Here is a 20,957-nt window from a genome sequence, read left to right on the forward strand (position 1 = left end):
AACTCGGTCCAACCTGGTCTACAGGGTGAGTTCCAGGACAGCCAGGGCTACATAGAGAAACCCTGTCTTAAAAAAAAAAAAGGATTAATAAATAATGATGAACTAAAAAAATTTTAGGAGCTGGGATAGAGCTCAGTGCCAGAGCCTAACATGCCCTGTATTCATCTCTATTTGTTTGAGAAAGAGAGAGAGAAAAAAAGAAAAAAAGAGAGAGAAAGAAAGAAAGAGAGAGAGAGAAAGTGAAAGAAAGAAAGAAAGAGACCTTTTCAGATCCTGTCCCAGGATTACTGATTCTGTGATGCTGTTGCCAGGTGCCCCATTTCCTTCTCAGGTAAGGACTCCCTAAGCCTGCAACGCCACCTACTCCCTGTAATCTCTCCTTTTCAGAAAAGCTCTGAGGCCTCAGTCTAATAAGGCAAATGTGGTTTAATGTTAAATAAACTCTGTGCTGGACAATGGGAGACTTACAAAGATGTTTAAAAATGTATCTGTGTGTCAATTTGCAGGAGTCAGTTCTCTCTTCCTGGGAGTGGGCCCTGGAATCCAGCTCAGGTTGTCAGGCTCCGGCAGGGTGCCTTTACCTGCTGAGCCATCCCCCCCTCCCCCCCAACAGAGGATTTTAAAGAGAGATGGCTGAGTGTGGCAGGCCTGTTACAGTCCTGGTACTGAGGAGGCTGAGGTACAGGATTGTCTGAACTCAAGAAACCGAGGTCAACCTGGCAATGCAGGGAGACTCTTGTTTTTTTTAAAAAGAAAACTTGGAGGACTCTGGGGTTCTGAGACACCAAGGATAAAATTGGTGGCAGTAGACAGAATCCGACAGTTTTTGTTTTTTTTTTGTGACAGGGCCTCTCTATATAGTCCTAGAAGTCTATGTAGATGTAGTTGGCCTCCCAAATGCTGGATTAAAGACATGAGCCACCACACTCAGCCTTAGAATCAATTTTTTGTTTTTGTTTTTTTGAGACAGGGTTTTTCTGTGTAGCCTCAGTTGTCTTGGATCTCGCTTTGAGGACCACACTGACTTCAAACTCACAGAGATCCACCTTCCCCCCTCCTCCGACCCCCCAGCACGCGCTGCGTGCTAGGATTAAAGGCATGTGCCACCATGCCAGGAAGAATCAGATGTTTAAAAAGAGGACCAGCAAGATGGCTGAGTAGATAAAGGTTCTGATGTGCCAGTCAGTGACCTGAGTTTGGTTCCTGGAACGGCATGAAGCTGGGAGGAGCTATGCTCTGACCAGCACACACATGCTGTAGCACCTCCCTCCTCCAACACACACACTCATGTTGACTTAAGAAAAGAAGAGGTCTCTGCTGTACCTCTCAAAACATACCAGGTAATAACACCCCTTCGCTTACCCCGACCTGACCCAGTTCACAACCTTTGCTTACCCCGACCTGACCCAGTTCACAACCTTTGCTTACCCCGACCTGACCCAGTTCACAGCCTTTGATTACTGTCTGGGTACCATGGCTAACTTGAGGGAGAATTCTTCCCTCTCAACAAGGCAGGGCAAAGATGACAAGATCTCCAGAGTCACAGCCCAGCCTCAAAATGACTTACTAGTTTGGAAAGCAGTATTTGGGGATCTGGTCACCAGCAAAACCAGCTTTAATCACACCGGATCCCTGGGGAGAGAGGACAAAGAGAAGTGAGAGCTGTCACTGTATGGTTCCATTTCCATGAAGAGAGAAAGCGCTTATGGTTGTGTGTATAACAGACGTGTGGACAGGAGCATTGGGAATGGTGAATACACACCCAGGAAGAGAAGGGACTAGAAGCAGTGAGCAGGACTTTCAGTGCGTCCTCAGTGAACTGTTCAAGTTTGCTGTAGTTTTCTCCCTGACTGCATGGAACATACTTTACTGTGAGTATTACATATAATGCTGATATAAATAATATGCATACATATGATACTGACAGGGTCAGGGAGATGGCTTATTAGATCAAAGAACTTGTCATGTACCTCTGCTGAAAGGGAACTAACTCTCTGGCCTCCACATGTGTGCTGTGGTATGTACACACCTGCACTCTCTATACACATATACAATGATAGTAAATAAAGTGAAATTTAAAATATGAATAAAGGGAAGAGAAAAAGCAGAAAGCATAAGGAATTGTAGTTACCTAGAAGTCATACGTTTCAGTACACACTAGGGAGGCAGAGGAGCTTCCTGCTTTCCCACTCTACTGGCACAGAGGCTTTCAACCTGCATTTCCACCTTAGGCTGCAGCTCTCCCTGGCCCCAGATCTTAGGAGACAGCCCTGACTCTGACAAAGGCAAGTGCCCAGGCTCCTATTGAGGGACAGATGTTCTGTACCCCATAGAGTTTGGTCATGTTACAAGCCAGCGCTTTACTCCTTTGCCTCCTGGTAATGAAGAGCAGGGAGGCCTTGGTGACTTGTCTGAGGACAGAAGACAAGATGCAAATCCCTGCTCCAATATTTGTCATGTTGGTTGAGTGCAGTGCCAGAAAAGAACTATTTTTCTTTTTTTTTTTTTTGTTTTTTGTTTTTGATTTTTCAAGATAGGATTTCTCTGTGTAGCCTTGGCTGTCCTGGAACTCACTCTGTAGACCAGGCTGGCCTCCAACTCAGAAATCCGCCTGTCTCTGCCTCCCAAGTGCTGGGATTAAAGGCGTGAGCCACCACTGCCTGGCCCAAGAACTGTTTTTCTAACAAGCATCTCTCATAACTTCCAGGACCCAATCAGTGTAAACACTGACTCTAAGCATTGGTACCAACTGTGTGCAGGGAAGACGTCAAGGCCTGATCTTGCTTGGAAAAACACTCTCCTCCTCCTCCTCCTCCTCTTCTTCCTCTTCCTCCTCTTCCTCTTCCTCCTCCTCCAATTCTTTTTTTTTTCTTTTTCTTTCTTTTCTTGAGACAAGGTTTCTCTGTGTCGCCCTGGCTATCCTGGAATTCACTATGTAGAATAGGCTGGCCTCAAACTCACAGAGCTCCACCTGCCTCTGCCTCCTGAGTGCTGGCATAAAAGGTGTGTGCCACCACACATTATCTTCCTTCTAAAGCTAACTACTACCACATCTGGTGCCCATGTCCTCCTGACCTGATCTGCGCTCAACCACTTCTCCTGAGGCACAGCAAACTTCCAGCGTCCACACGGCATCAGTTCATATTCAAGAGGCTCGCAGTGGTCAAGGGTACCTTTGCACCAATGCACGCCCCTGCTTCCCCTCCTCCTTCTCCTCTACAGAGAGGTGTGGAGGGAAGATGGGGGTGATGAGACTAGTTATCTCTACCAAGTGTCTGCCTCTACCAAGTCTGAGGACAGGGGTATGCACGGTGAGAAGTGGAGGAAGGACAGGAGAAACAGTGTGGAGGGGAGAACAAGGGAGAGCAGGGGAGAGCAGGGACAGCCAGTTCTCTAGCAGAGGAGAACAAAAAAGAGATACTGTGCAGACTCGCTGGCAGCAGACTAGGACCCAGGAAAGTATAGCTGTGAAATGAACTCAAAGTCTAAGAAGGAGGGGGATTCTCCTACTGCAAACTCTGGGGCTTGGACCAGTGGGTGGAAACAGCACTGTGCAAAAGATCTCCAGGAACTTGTTCAAGTTTCTAATAATTGTTCATTGTCTCCATCAGGGTGTGTAATGCCAACAGACTAACTGGCTCTCCTGGCAGGGGATCAAGATATGAGAAATGAAGGTGTGATCTTTACCTTAGACCAGGAGTTAAATTTATTCAAGACAGGATTTCACACATCCCAGAATGGCCTCAAACCTGTTCTGTAGTGGAAAGTGACCCTGAATTGCTGACTTCTCTGCCTCTACTTCCTGAATGCTGGGATTACAGGCATGTGCTACCATATACATACATTCAGATATGAAATTTTTCGGGGGGGGGGGTGGGTTTGAGACAGGGTTTCTCTGTGTAGCCTTGGCTGTCCTGGAACTCACTCTGTAGACCAGGCTGGCCTCGAACTCAGAAATCCGACTGCCTCTGCCTCCCAAGTGCTGGGATTAAAGGCATGAACCACCACCGCCCGTCGATTTTCCATGTTGTTTGTTTTTTAGTTTACTAGCACAAAACCAAGAGTCTGGGTAACAAGACAGGTTATGATGTTAGATTCAGCTATGCATAGTGACACATGCTGAAAACAATCCCAACTGAAGGCTGAAGCTGGAAGATCCACAGTTTAAGAAAGCCGCATAGCAAGACACGGCTCAAAAAAACCAAGCAAGGGCTAGAGGGATGGCTCAGCAATTAAGAGCACTGACTAGTTTTCCAGAGGATCCAAGTTGGATTTCCAGCGTTCACACTGTGGCTCACAATGGCCAGTACTCCAATTTTAAGGGGATCTGATGCCCTCTTCAGGCCTCCTCATACACTGCATGCATGTGATGTAAAGACATGGAGGCAAAACTAATAGATCTCAAAAAAACTCAAACCCAAAGCCAAGTGAAGCAATGCCAGATTCATGTATTGGCCTCTGGTTTTCTAGCTAGAGTATAAGAGGCCCAACCCTCACTCTTACCTGCACCATGACAATGCATGGATCTTACTGCTCTCTGTTAAAATTTGTGCTTCCTATTTCTCTACTTCATTCTAAGTGTCTCAAGATCAGAGACCTCACATAGTAGTATCTGTCATTTGTCAAACACTCAGAAAACTAGCTGGTGAGAGTTAAATTTATGAGCAAAATATTGGCAGAAAGTTGCCAGGCATGGTGGCAAATGTCTTAAATCCCAGCACTCTGGAGGTAGGGGCACGCTAGTTTTGAGTTTGAGGCCCGCCTGGTCTACAAAAGAGGTTTCAAGACAGCCAGGGACATCCCTGTCTTTAAAAAAAGAAAAAAGAAAAGAAAAAAAAGTGGGCAGACAGCAGGATATAGTGGTGCCCACCTATAATCCCTCACTCTTAATCCCTCACTCTATAATCCCGCACTCGGGAAGAAGCAGGTGAATCTCTATGAGTTCATGGTCAGTCTGATCTACAAGGTGAGACCCTGTCTCAAAATCAACAAAAAAATTTAAAAATTAAAAAAAAAAAAAAAAAAGCAGAGGAAACCTAAATTGTGAACCTGAGTGAGCACTTGGAAGGCCAGCGAGCAGCCCCAGGCAGAGGTGGTACAGGGAAGACAGCTCAGGAGGGTGCTTTCAGAGGGACCAGACCCAGCTTGTCCCCATGGCCCCAGCAGGCCTGCCAAGACAAGGTGTGGACCAAACAGCAGACGGGAGGTGGTGAGATGAGGTACTGTGCTCTGCGAGCTGCCCCCAGAGCACACAGGACTGTGCATGCACTGACAATGCACTGCCACCCAGCTACACCCTTCAGCAAGGGAAAGAGCAAACACCCCGTAGAGGTTTCTTGAAAACGGAATCTCGTTTGATCTGTGAAGACTAAAGTCAGCTCTCCCACTGACCGTTCTCCTGATACAGGCAGCAAACAACTCCCTTAGCAGACTCTCCCAAGCAGCCGGCTGCAGGCTGTGGCTCGAGAGCGTTTTACCTTAAGGACTTCAGGTATGATGTATGATGTGCTGAGAAAGAGGCTCGTGGCTTTCCATCTAATAAGTAAAGACTAGATTCTGAAAGAGGTGGGGCTATGGGTTCTAGGACAGAGGTTGTTAACTAGTCCATTTTGGCCCTAAGCTTTTGGTTTGGTTCCAAAAGTATTTTAAAGAAAGACAAAAAACTTAGTGAGATAAAATTTACATGTCACATATATAATTTACTAATTCAAGATATAGTATAATTCAATGTTTTTAGAAGAGTCAGAATTGTATATAACCTGTTTAGCCATATAGCCAAGGTTGGCCACAAACTTGTAATTAATAGGAGAACTTTTTTTTATCATTAAAAAGAGCCCCCGAGCCCCCTAACGGTTTACCTGCATCTGCGGTATCCATCCTTCTAGTACTACGAAACTCCCGACTTACTTGTTTTTTGTAAATCACAACACACTTCATATTAGCTGGCAATGGTTAAAATTGCAAGACTGCATGTGAAATCATCTTTCTATTTTTCTGGAAAAATCAGAAAACCAGCTGGGTATGGTGGCACACACCTCTAATCTCAGCTTGCCCTCTTCTGGCTTTCTCAGGCACTGCATGCACGTGGTACATGTATTTAAATTTCAAAAAAGAAAAAAAAAAAACAAGGGGCTGACGAGACAGTACATCAGTTAAGAGTACTTGCTGTTCTTCCAGAGGACTAGAATCTGGTTCCTAGCATCCTCATCCTGTAACTCCAGCTCCCGGGATCCAAGACAGCGGCGCTGGTGGGATGGACAGACTGCTCCTGCACTACTAATGCCAAAGCAAAACTGATAACTCTTTAAAAGAAAAAAAGAAGGCTTTTTAAAAATTCTGTGTATATGTGTACATCTTGTGTGGGGGTCTGTGTATATGAGTGCAAGTGCTCTCAGGCCAAAGAGGCTGTCTGAGCCTCGGGAACTTGAGTGACAAGTTGTAACCTGCCTATGTGGGTGCTAGGAATCAAGCTTTGGTCTCCTGGAAGAGTACCAAGCACTCTTAACTGTTGAGCCATTTCTCCAGTCTGAGATAGATCATTTCTATGCATTGTTTTCTTTCAACAACTAAGAAAAAGGTAGTAACACACAGGAACTCGATAAAGACTTAAGTAGTTGGTTTTTTTCCTAGATATTAACATTGAGAACACGAATTTACAAAGACCCCGTCTCAAACAAACAAAAGAAAGAAGTGTTATTCAATCATTTACAGTGTTACATAGCTGAAACCCCTCATCTTGACTGGGTCCTCCAACCCCCAACCCCAACACTGGACATCTTTGTTATCATGACAGATCACTAGTTGTATATTTACCCACTTAGCCAATAGGAAGGCCTTATTCTGTAGACCAGGCCCGAGGCGCCGTGCAGAGTTGGGTGGGTAAAGAGAGCAGTGGAGGGCTGCAGAGATGGCTCATTAGTTAGGAGCACTGGCTGCAGCCCTTGGGAGGACCAGAGTTTGGATCCCTTCGGCACCACATCCATGTTGGATAACCATAACTGCTTGCAGCTCTAAGGAATTTAATGAGCTCTTCTGACCTCTAAAGGCACGAACACACAAGAGAGGGAGGGAGGGAGAGCATATGGGGGCCTTGGGTACTGTGTTGAGTGGGTAGAAGGACTAATAAAAGAATAGAAGATCTCACGCCCCTACCGACAAGGGTTAAAAAGTCTACTGAGGGGCTGGCAAGATGTGTTCAGCGGGTAAGAGCACAGACGGCTCTTCCAAAGGTCCTGAGCTCAAATCCCAGCAACTACATGGTGGCTCATAATCGCCCGTAATGAAATCTGACGCTCTCTTCTGGTGTGTCTGAAGTCAGTTACAGTGTACTTATGTATAATAATAAATAAATCTTTGGGCCAGAGCAAGCAGGGACAGAGCCAGCAGAATTGACTGGAGCGAGTGAGGCTGACCTGAGCGAGCGGGGTTGACTGGAAGGAGCAGAGGTCCTAAAAATTCAATTCCCATCAGCCACATGAAGGCTCACAACCATCTGTACAGTTACAGTGTACTCACATACATAAAATAAATAAATAAATATTTAAAAAGTCTACCGAGGCTAGTGAGGGAGACTAAAAAACAAAAACAATACCAAAACTCCAAAGTAACATGTCTCATTTAATTAACCTTGCTCCTACCACCTGATCCCAGCAATGTCACATCTCAGAGGCTGGCTTCAAACAGTGACCTTGCATTTCTGCTTTTCCTGCTGGGATTACAGACACGGACCACCACACCCAACTATACACCAAGTTTACGCAGTGTGGGGATGGGGCCCAGGACTTCATGCGTGTCAGACAAGCAATACCATTTGGGCTACACCCCCAGCGGCAGCCTCCCTTTTAAAAAGGCAATTCACAACAAGTAAAGCAGCCTTCCTTGAAGAACTTGGGACCAGATTTCAGTGTAATCTTGGATCCTCAAGTCCCAAAGTGGGTGGTTTGAGAAACCTCCCCAATCCTCCTGTTCCTGCATAAACTGGAGAAAGCAATCTCTCTCCACCCACGACACAAAGAGAAGAACCTAGTGGCATGTCCAGGGCCGGAGGGCCGGAGGAGCATCACAGTTACTCTGAAAAGGTCAGCCTAGGGCAGAGGGAACCAATGGAGGGACCAGGAAAGTACACAGGAAGATTCCAACCAGCATGGGAGGGAACCAAACCTTTGAGTGAAATTCAGAAATTGAAGACAACTGCCCCTCCTCATAAAAGCAATATTTAAGTTCTCTCTATTTGTCTTTATTGATGCATTTGTGGAGCCGTGGTCAGTAAAGGAATGCCATTTAGATAAGGCAATGAAGTTGTGGGGCACCATTGCAGTATGACCTTGATCACTTTCATCTTCGGTGTTCGTTCTTTCTGTGAAAAGAGGCGCAACCTTCCTTCTTAACCATTCACTTTTTGGGAGGCTTCAACTTGCATGCTGGTGAAAAGCGCCCTGGAAACACTAGCTCGCCCGACAACCACTGTGTCCGATAATTTCCCTGTCTCCCACCGGGGCACTGCAAACAGGAATGCACCTCGCCTGCTTTGTCACTCCCCTCTCTTTTTTACCTTTACTAACTATAATTTATAATTACAAAAATAACTGAAATCCCATGGCCACTTCTGGCACTGGTTTATCCGGCCCCACCCAGATACAGTTTACTAAATCGCCCCTCCAGCTCACACCCAAGGAAACTGTCCTCTTTCACCGATAGACTAGCCATCGCCTTCCGCACCCTGAGTTGCCGAGCCAATCCCTACAGCTCTAGTGCACGGCACCGCCCCTTCCAAAAGGGACGGACTATGGCGGCCGGAAGAGCGACAAGCGCCGGAGCCAATAACTGCGGAGTGCTGTTCTAATCCGGCAAGGCCCAAAGGCGGGACCAATAGGCCCAGATAGACAGCAAGAGCGGCCAATTGAGTAATGGAAATTCAGAGAGAAGGCGGGTGCCTGGCTCTAAGAGAACGGTTAAGGCCCCCTGAGCCGAGGGACCAAGGACCCTTCCCGGACTACAGCTCTTCTCTTTGTCTAACCCCAAATTCTCCATTACACGGGTGTTGGCTGGCCGCCCTCCCTTCAAATTATGGGTGTGAGGAGGATGCGGGCGGCGGCAGCTGAACCCGCCTGACAGGCCGAGCCAGTGACAAAGAGCTGGCGGCCTAGCTGAAACCTCGGAAACAATCCTTCCTGGAGGAGAACACAGTCCAGTTAAAGATAGGAAAGATGCTACTCACGTTGTCGATCACAACAGGCTGGTTGGCGATCACATCGTAGGACTCCATGGCAGAGGAATCTTTCCCTCCGAGGAAGGAACTGCCAGCCCGGTCCGCAGCAAACGCCACTGACACGCATGCGCAGTCTAGTCGCCGGTACTGGGCATCCAGGGAGCGGCCCGACCTCGCCTCAGAGGAACTACAATCCCCAGCATTCTTTGCTCCAGGGCTTGCTCTTCAAACCCGGTCCCAGCCCGGCCCGGTTTCGGAGATTGGACAGTGTATTTCCGACATATGGTGCCATGGGGTCTGCAGTGTCTGAGATTAAACAGCCAGAATTTTGATGATTATCTTTCATGGCTGGATTTGAGGTCCCTTCGAAGGGGTTTGCAGTACACTCTTAAATTTTGGAGTCCGAAGTACTTGTGTAGTTGGAATTGGATTTGTCAGTAGTTCACAGGCGGTTGACTTTTACAGATTAGTTCTACTTCTCAGCTATTCCTTCGCTTGGGCAATACAAACCGTTATTGTCGCTCAGTGGCAGAATGCTTGCCCAGCACATACAAGAACCCCAACAGCATCGGGGGTGGTGCTGTACACCTTTAATCCCATCACTTGGGAGGCAAAGGTAGCAGGATCTCTGAGTTAGAGGTTAGCCTGGTTTACAGAGTGAGTTCCAGGACAGTGAGGGGCTATATAGAGAAACCCTGTCTCGAAAACAAAGACAAAAAGAAGCAAAAAAGCAAAACAAGACAAAACCCACGAAGCAAAAGCCAATGGAGGTTATCAAAAATACCTGTAAATTGGATGCCACAGAACTACGAGTCTAAAATATTATCCAAAGGTTTAGAAATTGTTTTATTATTTTTCTTGAGCTTGACCTTGATGGATGAGAATATCCAGGTGAAGAGAAAGAATAGGTCAATGTTTTTAAAACAGCCAGGCATTTTCCCTAGGCACATTTCGAGTTACCCTTTTTGTCAATAGTTCCAAGAAATATTAGAGTTGTAATACATTAATAATAATGACACACAGTCTGATGAATAAATCAGTTGTCAAGCTTATCTTAAAATCGTGTATTAGCAAAGCAGTGTTAAGCGCTTCTTAGGCGTTTCTTAGATCTTTTACAGGACTTCAAGGTACCGCGTCTCTGTTTTAAACTGGGTTCCTCCTAACACTAGGGGGAGGCCAAGATCCTTGCGACGCTCCCACCCCAGGGGCAGGGAGGCGGAGTCTATTGTCAAGTCACGCCTTCCCCGCTTGTGACTGGCAAAGACACTAGCCAATGGGTGCCAGGCGAGGGCACGCAGACGCCCCGCCCCCTGGAGCTCCCCGCGGTCCCACAGCATCCTCTGGCCGACGTCTTGAAGGCTCCGGCTTGGGCGGACGGAGCCTCGTGCGCAGGCGCGGAGTTAGACCTCGCCGTAGCCCCCATCGCCTCGGGGAGTCTCATCCACAGTGGGTCCGCTGGCCCATAGGGGCGCTTTCCCTCCTCTACCCTCCCGAGTTCCCCGCGCGCCCTACGCGCCCCAATGGCGGAGCTGCGGCCTAGCGTCGCCCCCGGTCCCACCGCGCCCCCGGCCTCTGGCCCTAGTGCCCCTCCGGCCTTTGCTTCACTCTTTCCCCCGGGACTGCACGCCATCTACGGAGAGTGTCGCCGCCTCTACCCTGACCAGCCCAACCCGCTCCAGGTTACCGCTATCGTCAAGTACTGGTATGCTCCGGGCCTCGGGAGGATGGGGTCCGGCCAGGAAAGCTTCGAGCACCGGGGACGAAGTAATTTGCAGAAGGGGGAGGAAGAAAATGGTTAAAGTACTTGGGAACCAGGAGCTTCCTGATGCTGTGGAAGGAGTTAGGACAGAAGTTGGGAATGGGGACAAAGGGTTAATGGATCCCTTGAATAGTGAGGGGTTAACCGGGATTAGGACAACCGAGAACTGGGGGTGTACACAGGAGCGGAGGGGGGACCGTGAGAGCGAACTGTAAACGTGGAGAAAGGAGGGGTCGCCTGTGGTGGGTCATTAGTGGGCTTGGGGGAGCTAGGGGGCGGCTGGGGTGGAGTGGGGAGTGAGGCGGGGCCTGGAGAGCATTTGAGAGGGCTTTGGAGGGCACGAGACCGCGGAGTCTAGGGCGGTCCGGGGACCAGGACGCCCCTCTGGGTTAGGAGGGAGCAAGATGAGGGCATTGTGCCTTTGATGAGTGAAGAGTTGAGGAGAGGCCTTATTTCGGGACCTTCCCGTGCGCAGGAGCTTCTGTCATTCTGCTCGAAGCTGTTGCTCTTGAAGTTTGACAGAGCAGCCCTTCCAGATAAACTTTTTGCTTACTCTGCACAGTTCTCTTTCTCTCCGCAGAGCTTGATTCTGGCTTTGCAGCTGCTTTTGCTTTAGAACGTTAGTTAAGAACAAGTTTTGGGAGAGCCAAGCTTTGGCTTCGGATCGAAGCTTGCCACGAGGTGCATGATGGAGACTTGAATGGGCAGGAGGAATGAAGCGTACCCTGAAGAAGCGCTTCCTGGCTTGTCCTCAGAATTTCAACCGAAGTTTAAAGTTGCCCAGTAAAAGATCAGTTTCCAAATGGGCTGGCTGTCCTTGGGATAGAAATGGCACTTTTTAATCTCCTATTCTGGTTTGCAACCTGTTTCTTCAGTCAGCCTTCAGACAAAACAAGTGTTATGGGACAAGTCCTTGTGGTCTTTCTGGACCAAAAATAGACTAAGCGATGGCTACGTGCACGCAGGCAGTCTCTGTATTAGCTGACCCCTTTCAGTAGATCCTGGGAAGTTCCTGGGGCAATGGCTTGGGTATTGGCAAAAGGTGGACCTGAAGTGGTGGATGTCTTTGCAGGTTGCACCCCCTTTAAAGCTGAATCTTTTTCTTATGTGACATCCTCTTATTGCCTCTGGATAGGCTGTACGAGGCTGAGGCTAACTCCCCGTGTCAGTGGGAGCACAATGCAGAGGAAGCTGACAGCCTGGAGGGCCTGGGGACCAGCCTGTCTGGGTAGCCAGGAGACATGCCTGCATGGCATCTCTGCAGGGCAGCCTATTTCCAGGCTGAAGATTGCTTGGAAGAGCTTCTGAGTGGGTAGCGGCTCTTGCCGCTCTCTTACCCACCCATTTCACGGCACCTCTGTATTTGTTGTGATGAACTTGTCCCATGTCATGAGAAAAACCAGGCTGGATTTGCCATGCTGTTCACTCTGATCTTGTTTAAATGTGCGGGAAAGTCCTTGTGCAGAATAGGGGCACCTGGTTTTATGTCACCCACATGGCCATCAAGACAGAGTTGTGCACTAGAGGTGTGGAAGCAGAGGACGAAGGGTAGTTATACTATTTATTTTCTTAATGTTATAAGCTTGTAGTGAGGCTGTACCCCCAGAGGCAGATGAGCAGGTGTTAACAAAGGAGAAGGTGGGTACACTTTGTGAAGTAAGAAATGTCACCTAGACACAGGAATCTAAGAGGGACCAGCTTAGTAACTGGTTCAGAGGGATTTGCAGAATTGAGATATTGAAGTTTACTCCTATCCCTTATGTGTAGGATCTTACCAGTCCCTTCAGTTCACATAGCTATATGACTGACTAAACTGCTTGGGTCTGGCTATGGGCTTTCTTTGGGGGTTTGAGGGGTAGCATTTTAGCTAGTGGTCTCTGGCCACCAGGAATACTCCAGCTAATAGCTGAGATTTTCAAGCAAAACAGGATCAGGAGAGGGAAGCAGAGCCTGGTGTCTTGTCCTGCAGCTACCCTATAGAGAGAAAGAAGTCAGGTGTTCAGGGAGTTAAGGTAAGGGGCCCCTGGACCTCATCTCTTCAGAAGTGTAAAATAGGATTTTCCCATTCATCTGAGTATGAGTATAAGGCCAACTTTGCTTGATTCATGGCCATTCCATGACTCTTCTTGAAGCCTCTTGAGGTGACCTCTCTTGGGAGACTGTGTGTGGAAACTGCAGCATGCCAGCAGGCAGGAAAAGGGCAGAAAACACAGGGCCACTGCTTGTTGCTGGATGGACCTAGGTTGCATAGAGGGCTGTTGGAGATTTGTAGCAGCAAGTTGGAGAGACTATGGAGTCTTTCTTTTTTAGGGTCTTGCAGCCTTAGTGGGTCCTTTTCTTTCCTCTGTCCATCCCCAAACCATTTCTAAATCCAGTTGGTTATAGGTTTAGTCAAATGATTTGGTGAGATCACAATTAAAGACTTAGAGACTTGTCCCTTTACCTAACTCCCTCAGGCGAGATCAGAAGCTATTTTAGTGACTTTCTTTCTTACGACTTCTATAAATAACTTAGCTCCCCCCCCCCCCACAAGAATAAGGATTTCAACAAAGGCTAGTGACATCCTGGCAAAGAGGATGAAACCAGACTTACTGGTTTTAAAATAGGGTTTGGATTGCATGGTCCTGGCACACTTGCTGGGATCTCTTGTACTATGTCTTTTATTTGGTCGTTAGCTTCCCCTCAGTAGTTTAGCCCATTTGCAGAGTGCACTCCTGTCCATGTTCCAGGGGCAGGCAAAGCAAACTCCACTCTGCGGTCTGCGGAGTGGTCCACACGAGGCAGCTCAGATGCCGAGTTTATGGGCTCGGTGTACACTGTTTTCTGCTGAGGGGTTTCATTTAGTGTGCGTCACAAGTCTGCTGTGCTTTCCCGTCCATTCTGAGGGAAAGCAGGTTTGATTTATGGCTGTTTGTTTTGTTTTTCTTAAGCACTAATTGCTAAAAGAGCTTTTGTTGAATGAAATCTTCAACTGCTTCTCTCTTGGATTTATGGGGAAATTTAATGTGATCCTTAAGAGCCTTAGATCATGAAATGTCCCAGCTCTTCCTTTGAGCCAAGTGCCTCCCGGTTCACACTTTAGGGTGCAGTGCTCTGTGCAGAGCTGAGCTAGCTGATGTTTGGACTTCATCACTTGCAGTGACTAAATTTTGATCTGTGGAGTACAGGCCACAATCTGTGCAGACTGGAAGCTTCATGTGTATTCAGAAGAAACAATAATAGAAGGCTATATTAGTCAGGGTTCTCTAGAGTCACAGAACTTATGGTAGTCTCTATGTAGTAAAGGAATTTATTGATGACTTACAGTCTGTAGTCCAACTCCCAACAATCAACTCCCAACAATGGTCGGGAGCAGCTGTGAATGGAAGTCCAAGGATCTAGCAGTTGCTCAGTCCCACAAGGCAAGCAGGTGAAGCAGAGCGAGCCTCCCTTCTTCCAATGTCCTTATATAGGTCTCCAGCAAAAGGTGTGGCCCAGATTAAAGGCGTGTGCTTCCACATCTTTAATCCCAGATGACCTTGCTTGAACTCATAGATCTTCCAATCTTAATAATCTGGGATTCATAGCTACTATGCCTCAAGATCTCCATGCCAAGATTCAGGTCGGAAACTTGTATCTCTCAGCCTCCAGATTAGGGCCACAGGTGAGCCTTCTAATTCTGGATTGTAGTTCATTTCAGATAGAGTCAAGTTGACAACCAGGAATAGCCACTACAAGGCACAGTACAGTCTTTCAGAAACTAGCTGTCTAAGAGACTGGTGCAGAGTGGAACCTGTACTTTCAGGAATGATATCCACTGGGCATGCTCTGGACAGTCATTCAACAAAAGTCATTGATTGACTGATGTCTCTTACCTTGAAGCCTGGCACATTGACATAGAGAGATGAAGATTCACTCCACTGGGAGTCAGAACTTGAAACAGGCAAAAGCAAAATGGGCAGCCAGCACGCCTGTTTTATTCTAAAAGAGGCCCTGCCAATTGAAGGGGAGAGAAGGGAACGTCTTGAGCATGTGCAGTCCCACAGCCTGGGCTGCCTTTCCCTTGGCTCGTGTCTAGAGAGATTTTTTTTTGCCACCGTTTAGGTGTTTCACTCTAGCTTCCTCTAGGATGGGGCTTTGGGGCTCGTAGGACAGAGCCTCTTACTTAATAGTTCCTGGTTTCCAGGTCTAAATTTAAAACCTTGTGTTTTGTCTTTGCAGGTTGGGTGGTCCAGACCCCTTGGATTATGTCAGCATGTACAGGAATATGGGGAGTCCTTCTGCCAACATCCCCGAGCACTGGCACTACGTCAGCTTTGGCCTGAGCGATCTTTATGGTGACAACAGAGTCCATGAGTGAGTGTCTGCCACCTGTCTTTCCTTAATCCTAAGCCCATTTCTGAGGTTTTATTGAGTATGTGTGATAATGTTGGTTCTGTAGGAGTGACACTTTTCAGTGTCACCTCTCAGGTTCCACCTTCTGCCTGTGCTAGGTAGCCTGGAACTCGCTGTGTAGGCCAAGCTGGTCTTGAATTTGTGGTGGAGGGGCGGCTTGTAGAATTGCTTAAGCTGATTTTGAACTCTCCATCCTTCCACCTCGGCCTCCCAAGTGACAGGGGTCGCAGATGTGTACTGCCAGACTTACATTCATCTGTGCTTGGGTTGCCCACTTCACATGTTTAGCCCAGTCTGCTGTCCTCTTAGGGACAGAGGCTTAGGCATGGCTCAAGTGATTAAGAGCACTGGCTGCTCTTCCAAAGGACCCAGGTTCAATTCCCAGCACCAGCAGGGCAGCTCACCACTGTCTTTTAACTCTAGTTCCAGCAGATACAGTGTTTTCTTCTGGCCTCTCTAGGCAGAAGACATAGCAACAAGCACCCAGACACATAAAATAATAGAAAATTAAAATCTTCCTTACTCCCTAATTTCTCTTTATAATCAACTAATATATGTTTTAATTCCAACACACATTTTGATACCAAGTATTTAATTCTTCAAAATTATAATTAGAATAATTATAAAAGCTAGCATCTTTTTAATCACTGATTATGTACCAGGTAGTCTTGTAGCCATTTATACATATGTGTCACTAATGAATTTAATTTTCAGCATAATACTTTAAACTACTGTGTGATAATATTTGCCCCACTCAGTAATGAGAAAACATAAAGAGCCTCTATAGTACAATCTCTTTTCTCAGCAGTATGAGGGCCAAGATCGATTGACTAGGTGATTGATTCAGAGCCAGGATTTAGATGTAGACATCTGGCTCTGTAGGTCGGACTCCTTCAGGATCAAATCCAGGTCCTCAGGCACAGTAGTAGGTAAATGCTGCACCATGAAGCTACGTCTTCAGTTAAATAGCCTATAGTCTTTAGGTTTTTTAAGACAAGTTGTTAGCATGCAGCACCAACTCGCCTGGAATCACTGTGTGAAGGTATTTACCAACACAGTAGCATGGAAGATATGAAGAGCTACAGCAGACGGTAGCATGGAAGATATGAAGAGCTTCAACAAACTGGGAACAAAGTTAGGACCGCTTGCAGTAACATACTGCCATCTCCGAAGTTAGTCTCTGTGGAGTCGGGACCAGAGGGGCTTTGCTGCTTTCTTGTGTGTGATTTTTGAGACAGGTTTCTCTGTGTAGCCCTCTCTCTTCTGGAACTTACTCTGTAGACTAGGCTGGCCTTGAATTCACAGAGATCCGCCTGGGATTAAAGGCCTGTGACACAGTCACCTGGCTGAGCCTTCGTGCTTTTTCACCTGGCCTAGGCTAAGTGCCACCTCCCAGATTAGAAGGGTAGTGAGAGCTCTCCCTTGTTATCGGCTCTCTTGTTGTTTGTTGCTGTCGTATCAATGAGGAAACCAAGTTACCTAACCTCAAAACTAGGTTATAAAGGAACTGGAATTTGCATTAGACTGAGTCTGGAGTTTGAACTGTTAGATCACTGCAGCATACCATACCACCTCTCTGCCCATGGGCCCAGGGGTCTCTGTCGTATTAGTTTCAAAGGCCAGGCCTCCTCTTTTCCCTAGCACATGGTGGGTAGTGTCTACATCTGCCTTCACAGCCTTCCAAATGGATCAGCAGAGACCTGGAAACAGACTTGGTCTTGCCTGAGTGAGGGCCTTGCTGTACAGTTTCTACAGTGGAGTTAGATGATAAAGATAGAGGAGGAAGTAAAGATTGTGCTGTGGCTGAGGCTGGTCTAGAACTCACTGTAGTCAAGGCTGACCTAGATCCACTGGATTTCCTGGTGGTTGTGAGCCAACCGATGTGGGTGCTAGGAACCTACTTGGTTTCTCTGGAAGAGCAGGAAGTGCTCTAAACAACTCAGTGCCAATGCAATGGTTTTGTAGGTAAAAGCACTTACTCCAAGCCAAGTTTATTCCCTGGAACCCAGGGGGCGGGGAGAGAGATCCAGCTCCACAGTTGCTCTCTGATCTCCATACTCTTGACATGGTACAATGCGCATATTCATCCTCATACACTGTCTTAGTCAGGGTTACTGTGTAATGAAACACCGTGACCAAGAGCACTTGGGGAGGAAAGGGTTCATTTGGCTTACATATCCTGAATCCTAGTCTCTGAGGGAAGCCAAAGCAGGAACTCAAAACCAGGCAGGAACTGATGCAGAGGCCATGGAGGAATGCTTGCTCCTCGTGACTTGTTCAGCCTGCTTTCTTTTTTTTTTTTTTTTTTTTTTTTTTTTTTTTTTTTTTTTGGTTTTTCAAGACGGTTTCTCTGTATAGCCCTGGCTGTCCTGGAACTCACTCTGTAGACCAGGCTGGCCTCGAACTGAGAAATCTGCCTGCCTCTGCCTCCCAAGTGCTGGGATTAAATGTGTGCACCACCACTGCCCAGCTCTGCCTGGCTCTGCCAGGCCAAAGTAGTCCCACCCACAAAATGCTGGACCCTCCCAGGTTAATTACTAATTAAGAAGATGTCCAATATGTAGTGGCACACACCTTTATTTCCAGCATTCAGGGGGCCAGCCTGGTCTATATAATTAGTTCCAGGACAGCCAGAGCTATATAGAGAGACCCTTTCTCAAAAAAAAAAAAAAAAAAAAAGATCTGTGTGTGTGTGTGTGTGTGTGTGTGTGTGTGTGTGTGTGCTCGTGCACACATGTGGAGGCTAGGCTAGGAGAGGCGATTGGATCCCTAGAGCTGGCATTACAGCTGATGTGAATGGTGGAAACTGAACTGTGTTTTCTCAGATAGCGGCAAGCACTCTTAAGCACTGAACCATCTCTCCAGGTCCCCTCCCCTCCATGAAGAATTCTTGTTACCTTATAAGTGTAGACACATAAGTTCAGCAGTGTTTGCTCTCCAGGTGGTAAAGTAAAAGCCAGTCTGGCGACCCCAAGTCTGTTCCTCTCTGTGGTGTTGTGCTGTTTTTTTGTTCCTACTGTGTTGCCTCCTAGAATCTTTCTTTCTTCCTCACAGCTTGTTGAGGATAGAGACAGGCATTTCCGCTTGCTCAGGGACAGGAGGAGGAGGCCCGCTTGGTAATCCTAAGGTGGCCTACAATTGATTGTATGGCCATTTTCACCCATGGTTTCTCCCTGCCTCACACTCACTAGACGGAAAAGGATGAGAACAGTTGTTTGCACCAAACTGCTCGCCATTCCAGCACGAGGAGCTGGATTTGGCTCCCCAGCACCCACAGAAAAAGCTGGGCATGCTGGCGCACACCTATAATCTTAGCACAGGGCAGATGGAGACAAGAAGATGCCTGGAGCTCGCTGGCTAGTTAGACTTCCTGAATGCTGAGCTCCAGGCCCAGTGAGAAAGCCTGTTTCAAAAAATAACAATAAAGGGAGATGCCACACATGTGCACACCCATGTGACATGTGCATACACTATACCACACATGTACAGATTAAAAACAAAAAGTTAAATTTGGGCATTATATATTTTTACTTACATATGCACACACATGTATATTGATATTTGGATGCTGAGAATTGTACTTAGCTCCCTGTCCATGCTGGGTACACATCCTACCACTGAGCTACATATTAAGAGTCTAAAAACAGGCTGGGCAGTGGTGGTGCGCGCCTTTAATCCCAGCACTTGGGAGGCAGAGGCAGGTGGATTTCTGAGTACGAGGCCAGCCTGGTCTACAGAGTGAGTTCCAAGACAGCCAGGGCTACACAGAGAAACCCTTCCTGGAAACCAAAAAAAAAAGAGTCTAAAAACATAAAAATTATGTTGTGGGCATATATAAATCATGTAGTGCTTACACGGCTTCATTTCATATATTTATTAATCTTTTATGGTCAAAACATCCTATGTCTTTTTATTTATTTATTTTTTTGGTTTTTTGAGACAGGGTTTCTCTGTGTAGCCCTGGCTGTCCTGGAACTCACTCTGTAGACCAGGCTGGCCTCAGACTCGGGAATCCGCCTGCCTCTGCCTCCCAAGTGCTGGGATTAAAGGCGTGGGCCACGGCCGCCCAGCTCCTATGTCCTTTCTTTTAGCTTTCTGAGAAGTGCAGTGTTTCTTGAACTTAGTGTCCACTGATCAGTATCTCCCCGTTTTGGTCTTCTGCTCTCTCTATGACCCCTGCTTAACCATGGGTCATCCTCATTTCTGTGAGCATACCAAAAGGGCCTTTTCTTACGTTTGCCTTATTTTTCCTCTTAACTGTTTTTGTTTTCCGTGTATGCTGTTTTGCCAGTGTGTATGTCTGTGCACCACTGGTTTGTCTAGCCTGTAGGCCATAAGAGGGCAGGCATCAGATTCCCTGGAGCCTTAGTAACAGATGGTTGTGAGCCAGCCACCATGTGGGTGCTGGGACTCTAACCTGCATCCTTTGGAAGAGCAGCCAGTGCTCCTAGCTGGCTGAGGCTTCTGCCTCGCCCTTGGCTCATGTACTCTAGACTTGTTTTGAACTGGTTGTGTTGCTGAGGATGACCTGGGACTTCTGGTCCTCCTGCTGGGGTTGCAGCTCTATGCTCCCCACAGTTAGGCTTATGTTGTGCTGGGGCTAGAGAACCCTGGCTTTGTGCATGCTAGGCAGGCACTACCAAATGAGCTCCACTCCTAGCCTGGAAGGTTTTGAAGAGGCTGTTTCTGAAGTGGAAAGAAGAGGTAGATTCTAGCATGGAGCAGCAACAGGGGCAAGCAATCGAAGACATTACCCTTTCCCAGTCTCCACACCTGCAAGCTGTCAGCCCTCTGGGTCTCAGCTGCCAAGCACTAGTTGGAAGCCAGCAGCTCTGGCCTTTTCCTTTGTGGCCAGGCACGTATGGATGGAGTGGAGAGATATGTGAGGCTGTGGAAGAGGTAGGCTGTGGAAGGCTCCCTGGCTGGAGAATGCATTCATGAACCAAGACAGACTTTCTGGTATGTGCGATTCGGCGAGGCAGTCATCTGTAGATTTACTGGACTGGATCCAAAGACTGGCTTCATATGGAATTGCCCCAGATGTTGGCTCTACCCATAAGGCCACACTTCACCACCAGGGAGAGCTAGGCTGTGTCCTACACATGCTGACTGGTTGACCGACACGGCATATTCAAGTGGATTTGAGGTTGTTCTGGCCCTCTTGAGGCTGGAGTTGCAGCGGGCCTCCGGGCCTCCGGTAGCTGCCTGACTGAAGCAGTGGAAAGCCTTCTTTCCTTTCCTGTTCTTCTTCACTGGACTCTGCACCACATGAGTTATTTATTGAAACACTGACCACAGATTAACTCGGCCACTTGTTATTTAGTGTGGACTCACTCTCCTGCAGTTTAGAAAGGTTAACTTTCCTTTCTCAAAGCTTGCCTTAAAGGAGCTCTGTAACATGCCCCTTTCCATGCTGGGGTCACCAGTAGAAATCCTGCCTTTGCTGTGTGTGTACATGTCTTGGCCTTCCCCTTCCAGTGGGTCTGAGCTTGCCTCCCTCTCTGGAGTGCCTCACAAGACTGCAGCTGATGGTCCGTCCCCAGGATAACCCTACAAGACCGAAGCTGATGGTCCCCAGGATAGCCCTACAAGACCGAAGCTGATGGTCCCCAGGAT

The 20,957-nt window shown here is 47.5% G+C and overlaps 2 protein-coding genes across 5 annotated transcripts in view; one reads left to right on the forward strand and one right to left on the reverse strand.

The window, feature by feature from the left end:
* The window catches only part of Actr1a (actin related protein 1A), a 19,133-nt gene extending 9,778 nt beyond the window's left edge, over positions 1–9,355 (reverse strand). Inside the window, exons 1-2 of one of the 2 annotated variants that reach the window (XM_031390573.1) lie at positions 9,218–9,355; positions 1,568–1,632 (exon numbers count right to left, since the gene is read on the reverse strand). In XM_031390573.1, the coding sequence (XP_031246433.1) occupies positions 1,568–1,632; positions 9,218–9,265 (113 nt within the window). In that variant the 5' untranslated portion in view covers positions 9,266–9,355. The remainder of the gene's footprint in view (positions 1–1,567; positions 1,633–9,217) is intronic. The other variant, XM_031390572.1, reaches the window with a different exon arrangement.
* Positions 9,356–10,478: 1,123 nt separating this feature from the next.
* The window catches only part of Sufu (SUFU negative regulator of hedgehog signaling), a 92,909-nt gene continuing 82,430 nt past the window's right edge, over positions 10,479–20,957 (forward strand). For all 3 annotated transcript variants that reach the window (XR_004123638.1, XM_031390570.1, XM_031390571.1), the window contains exons 1-2: positions 10,479–10,910; positions 15,168–15,302. Coding sequence is in view for 2 of the 3 variants with exons in the window: in XM_031390570.1 (XP_031246430.1) it covers positions 10,729–10,910; positions 15,168–15,302 (317 nt within the window). In the remaining variant the exon portion in view is untranslated. The remainder of the gene's footprint in view (positions 10,911–15,167; positions 15,303–20,957) is intronic.

This window comes from Mastomys coucha, unplaced genomic scaffold (genome assembly GCF_008632895.1).
Source record: "Mastomys coucha isolate ucsf_1 unplaced genomic scaffold, UCSF_Mcou_1 pScaffold21, whole genome shotgun sequence".
NCBI classification, from domain to species: Eukaryota; Metazoa; Chordata; class Mammalia; order Rodentia; family Muridae; genus Mastomys; species Mastomys coucha.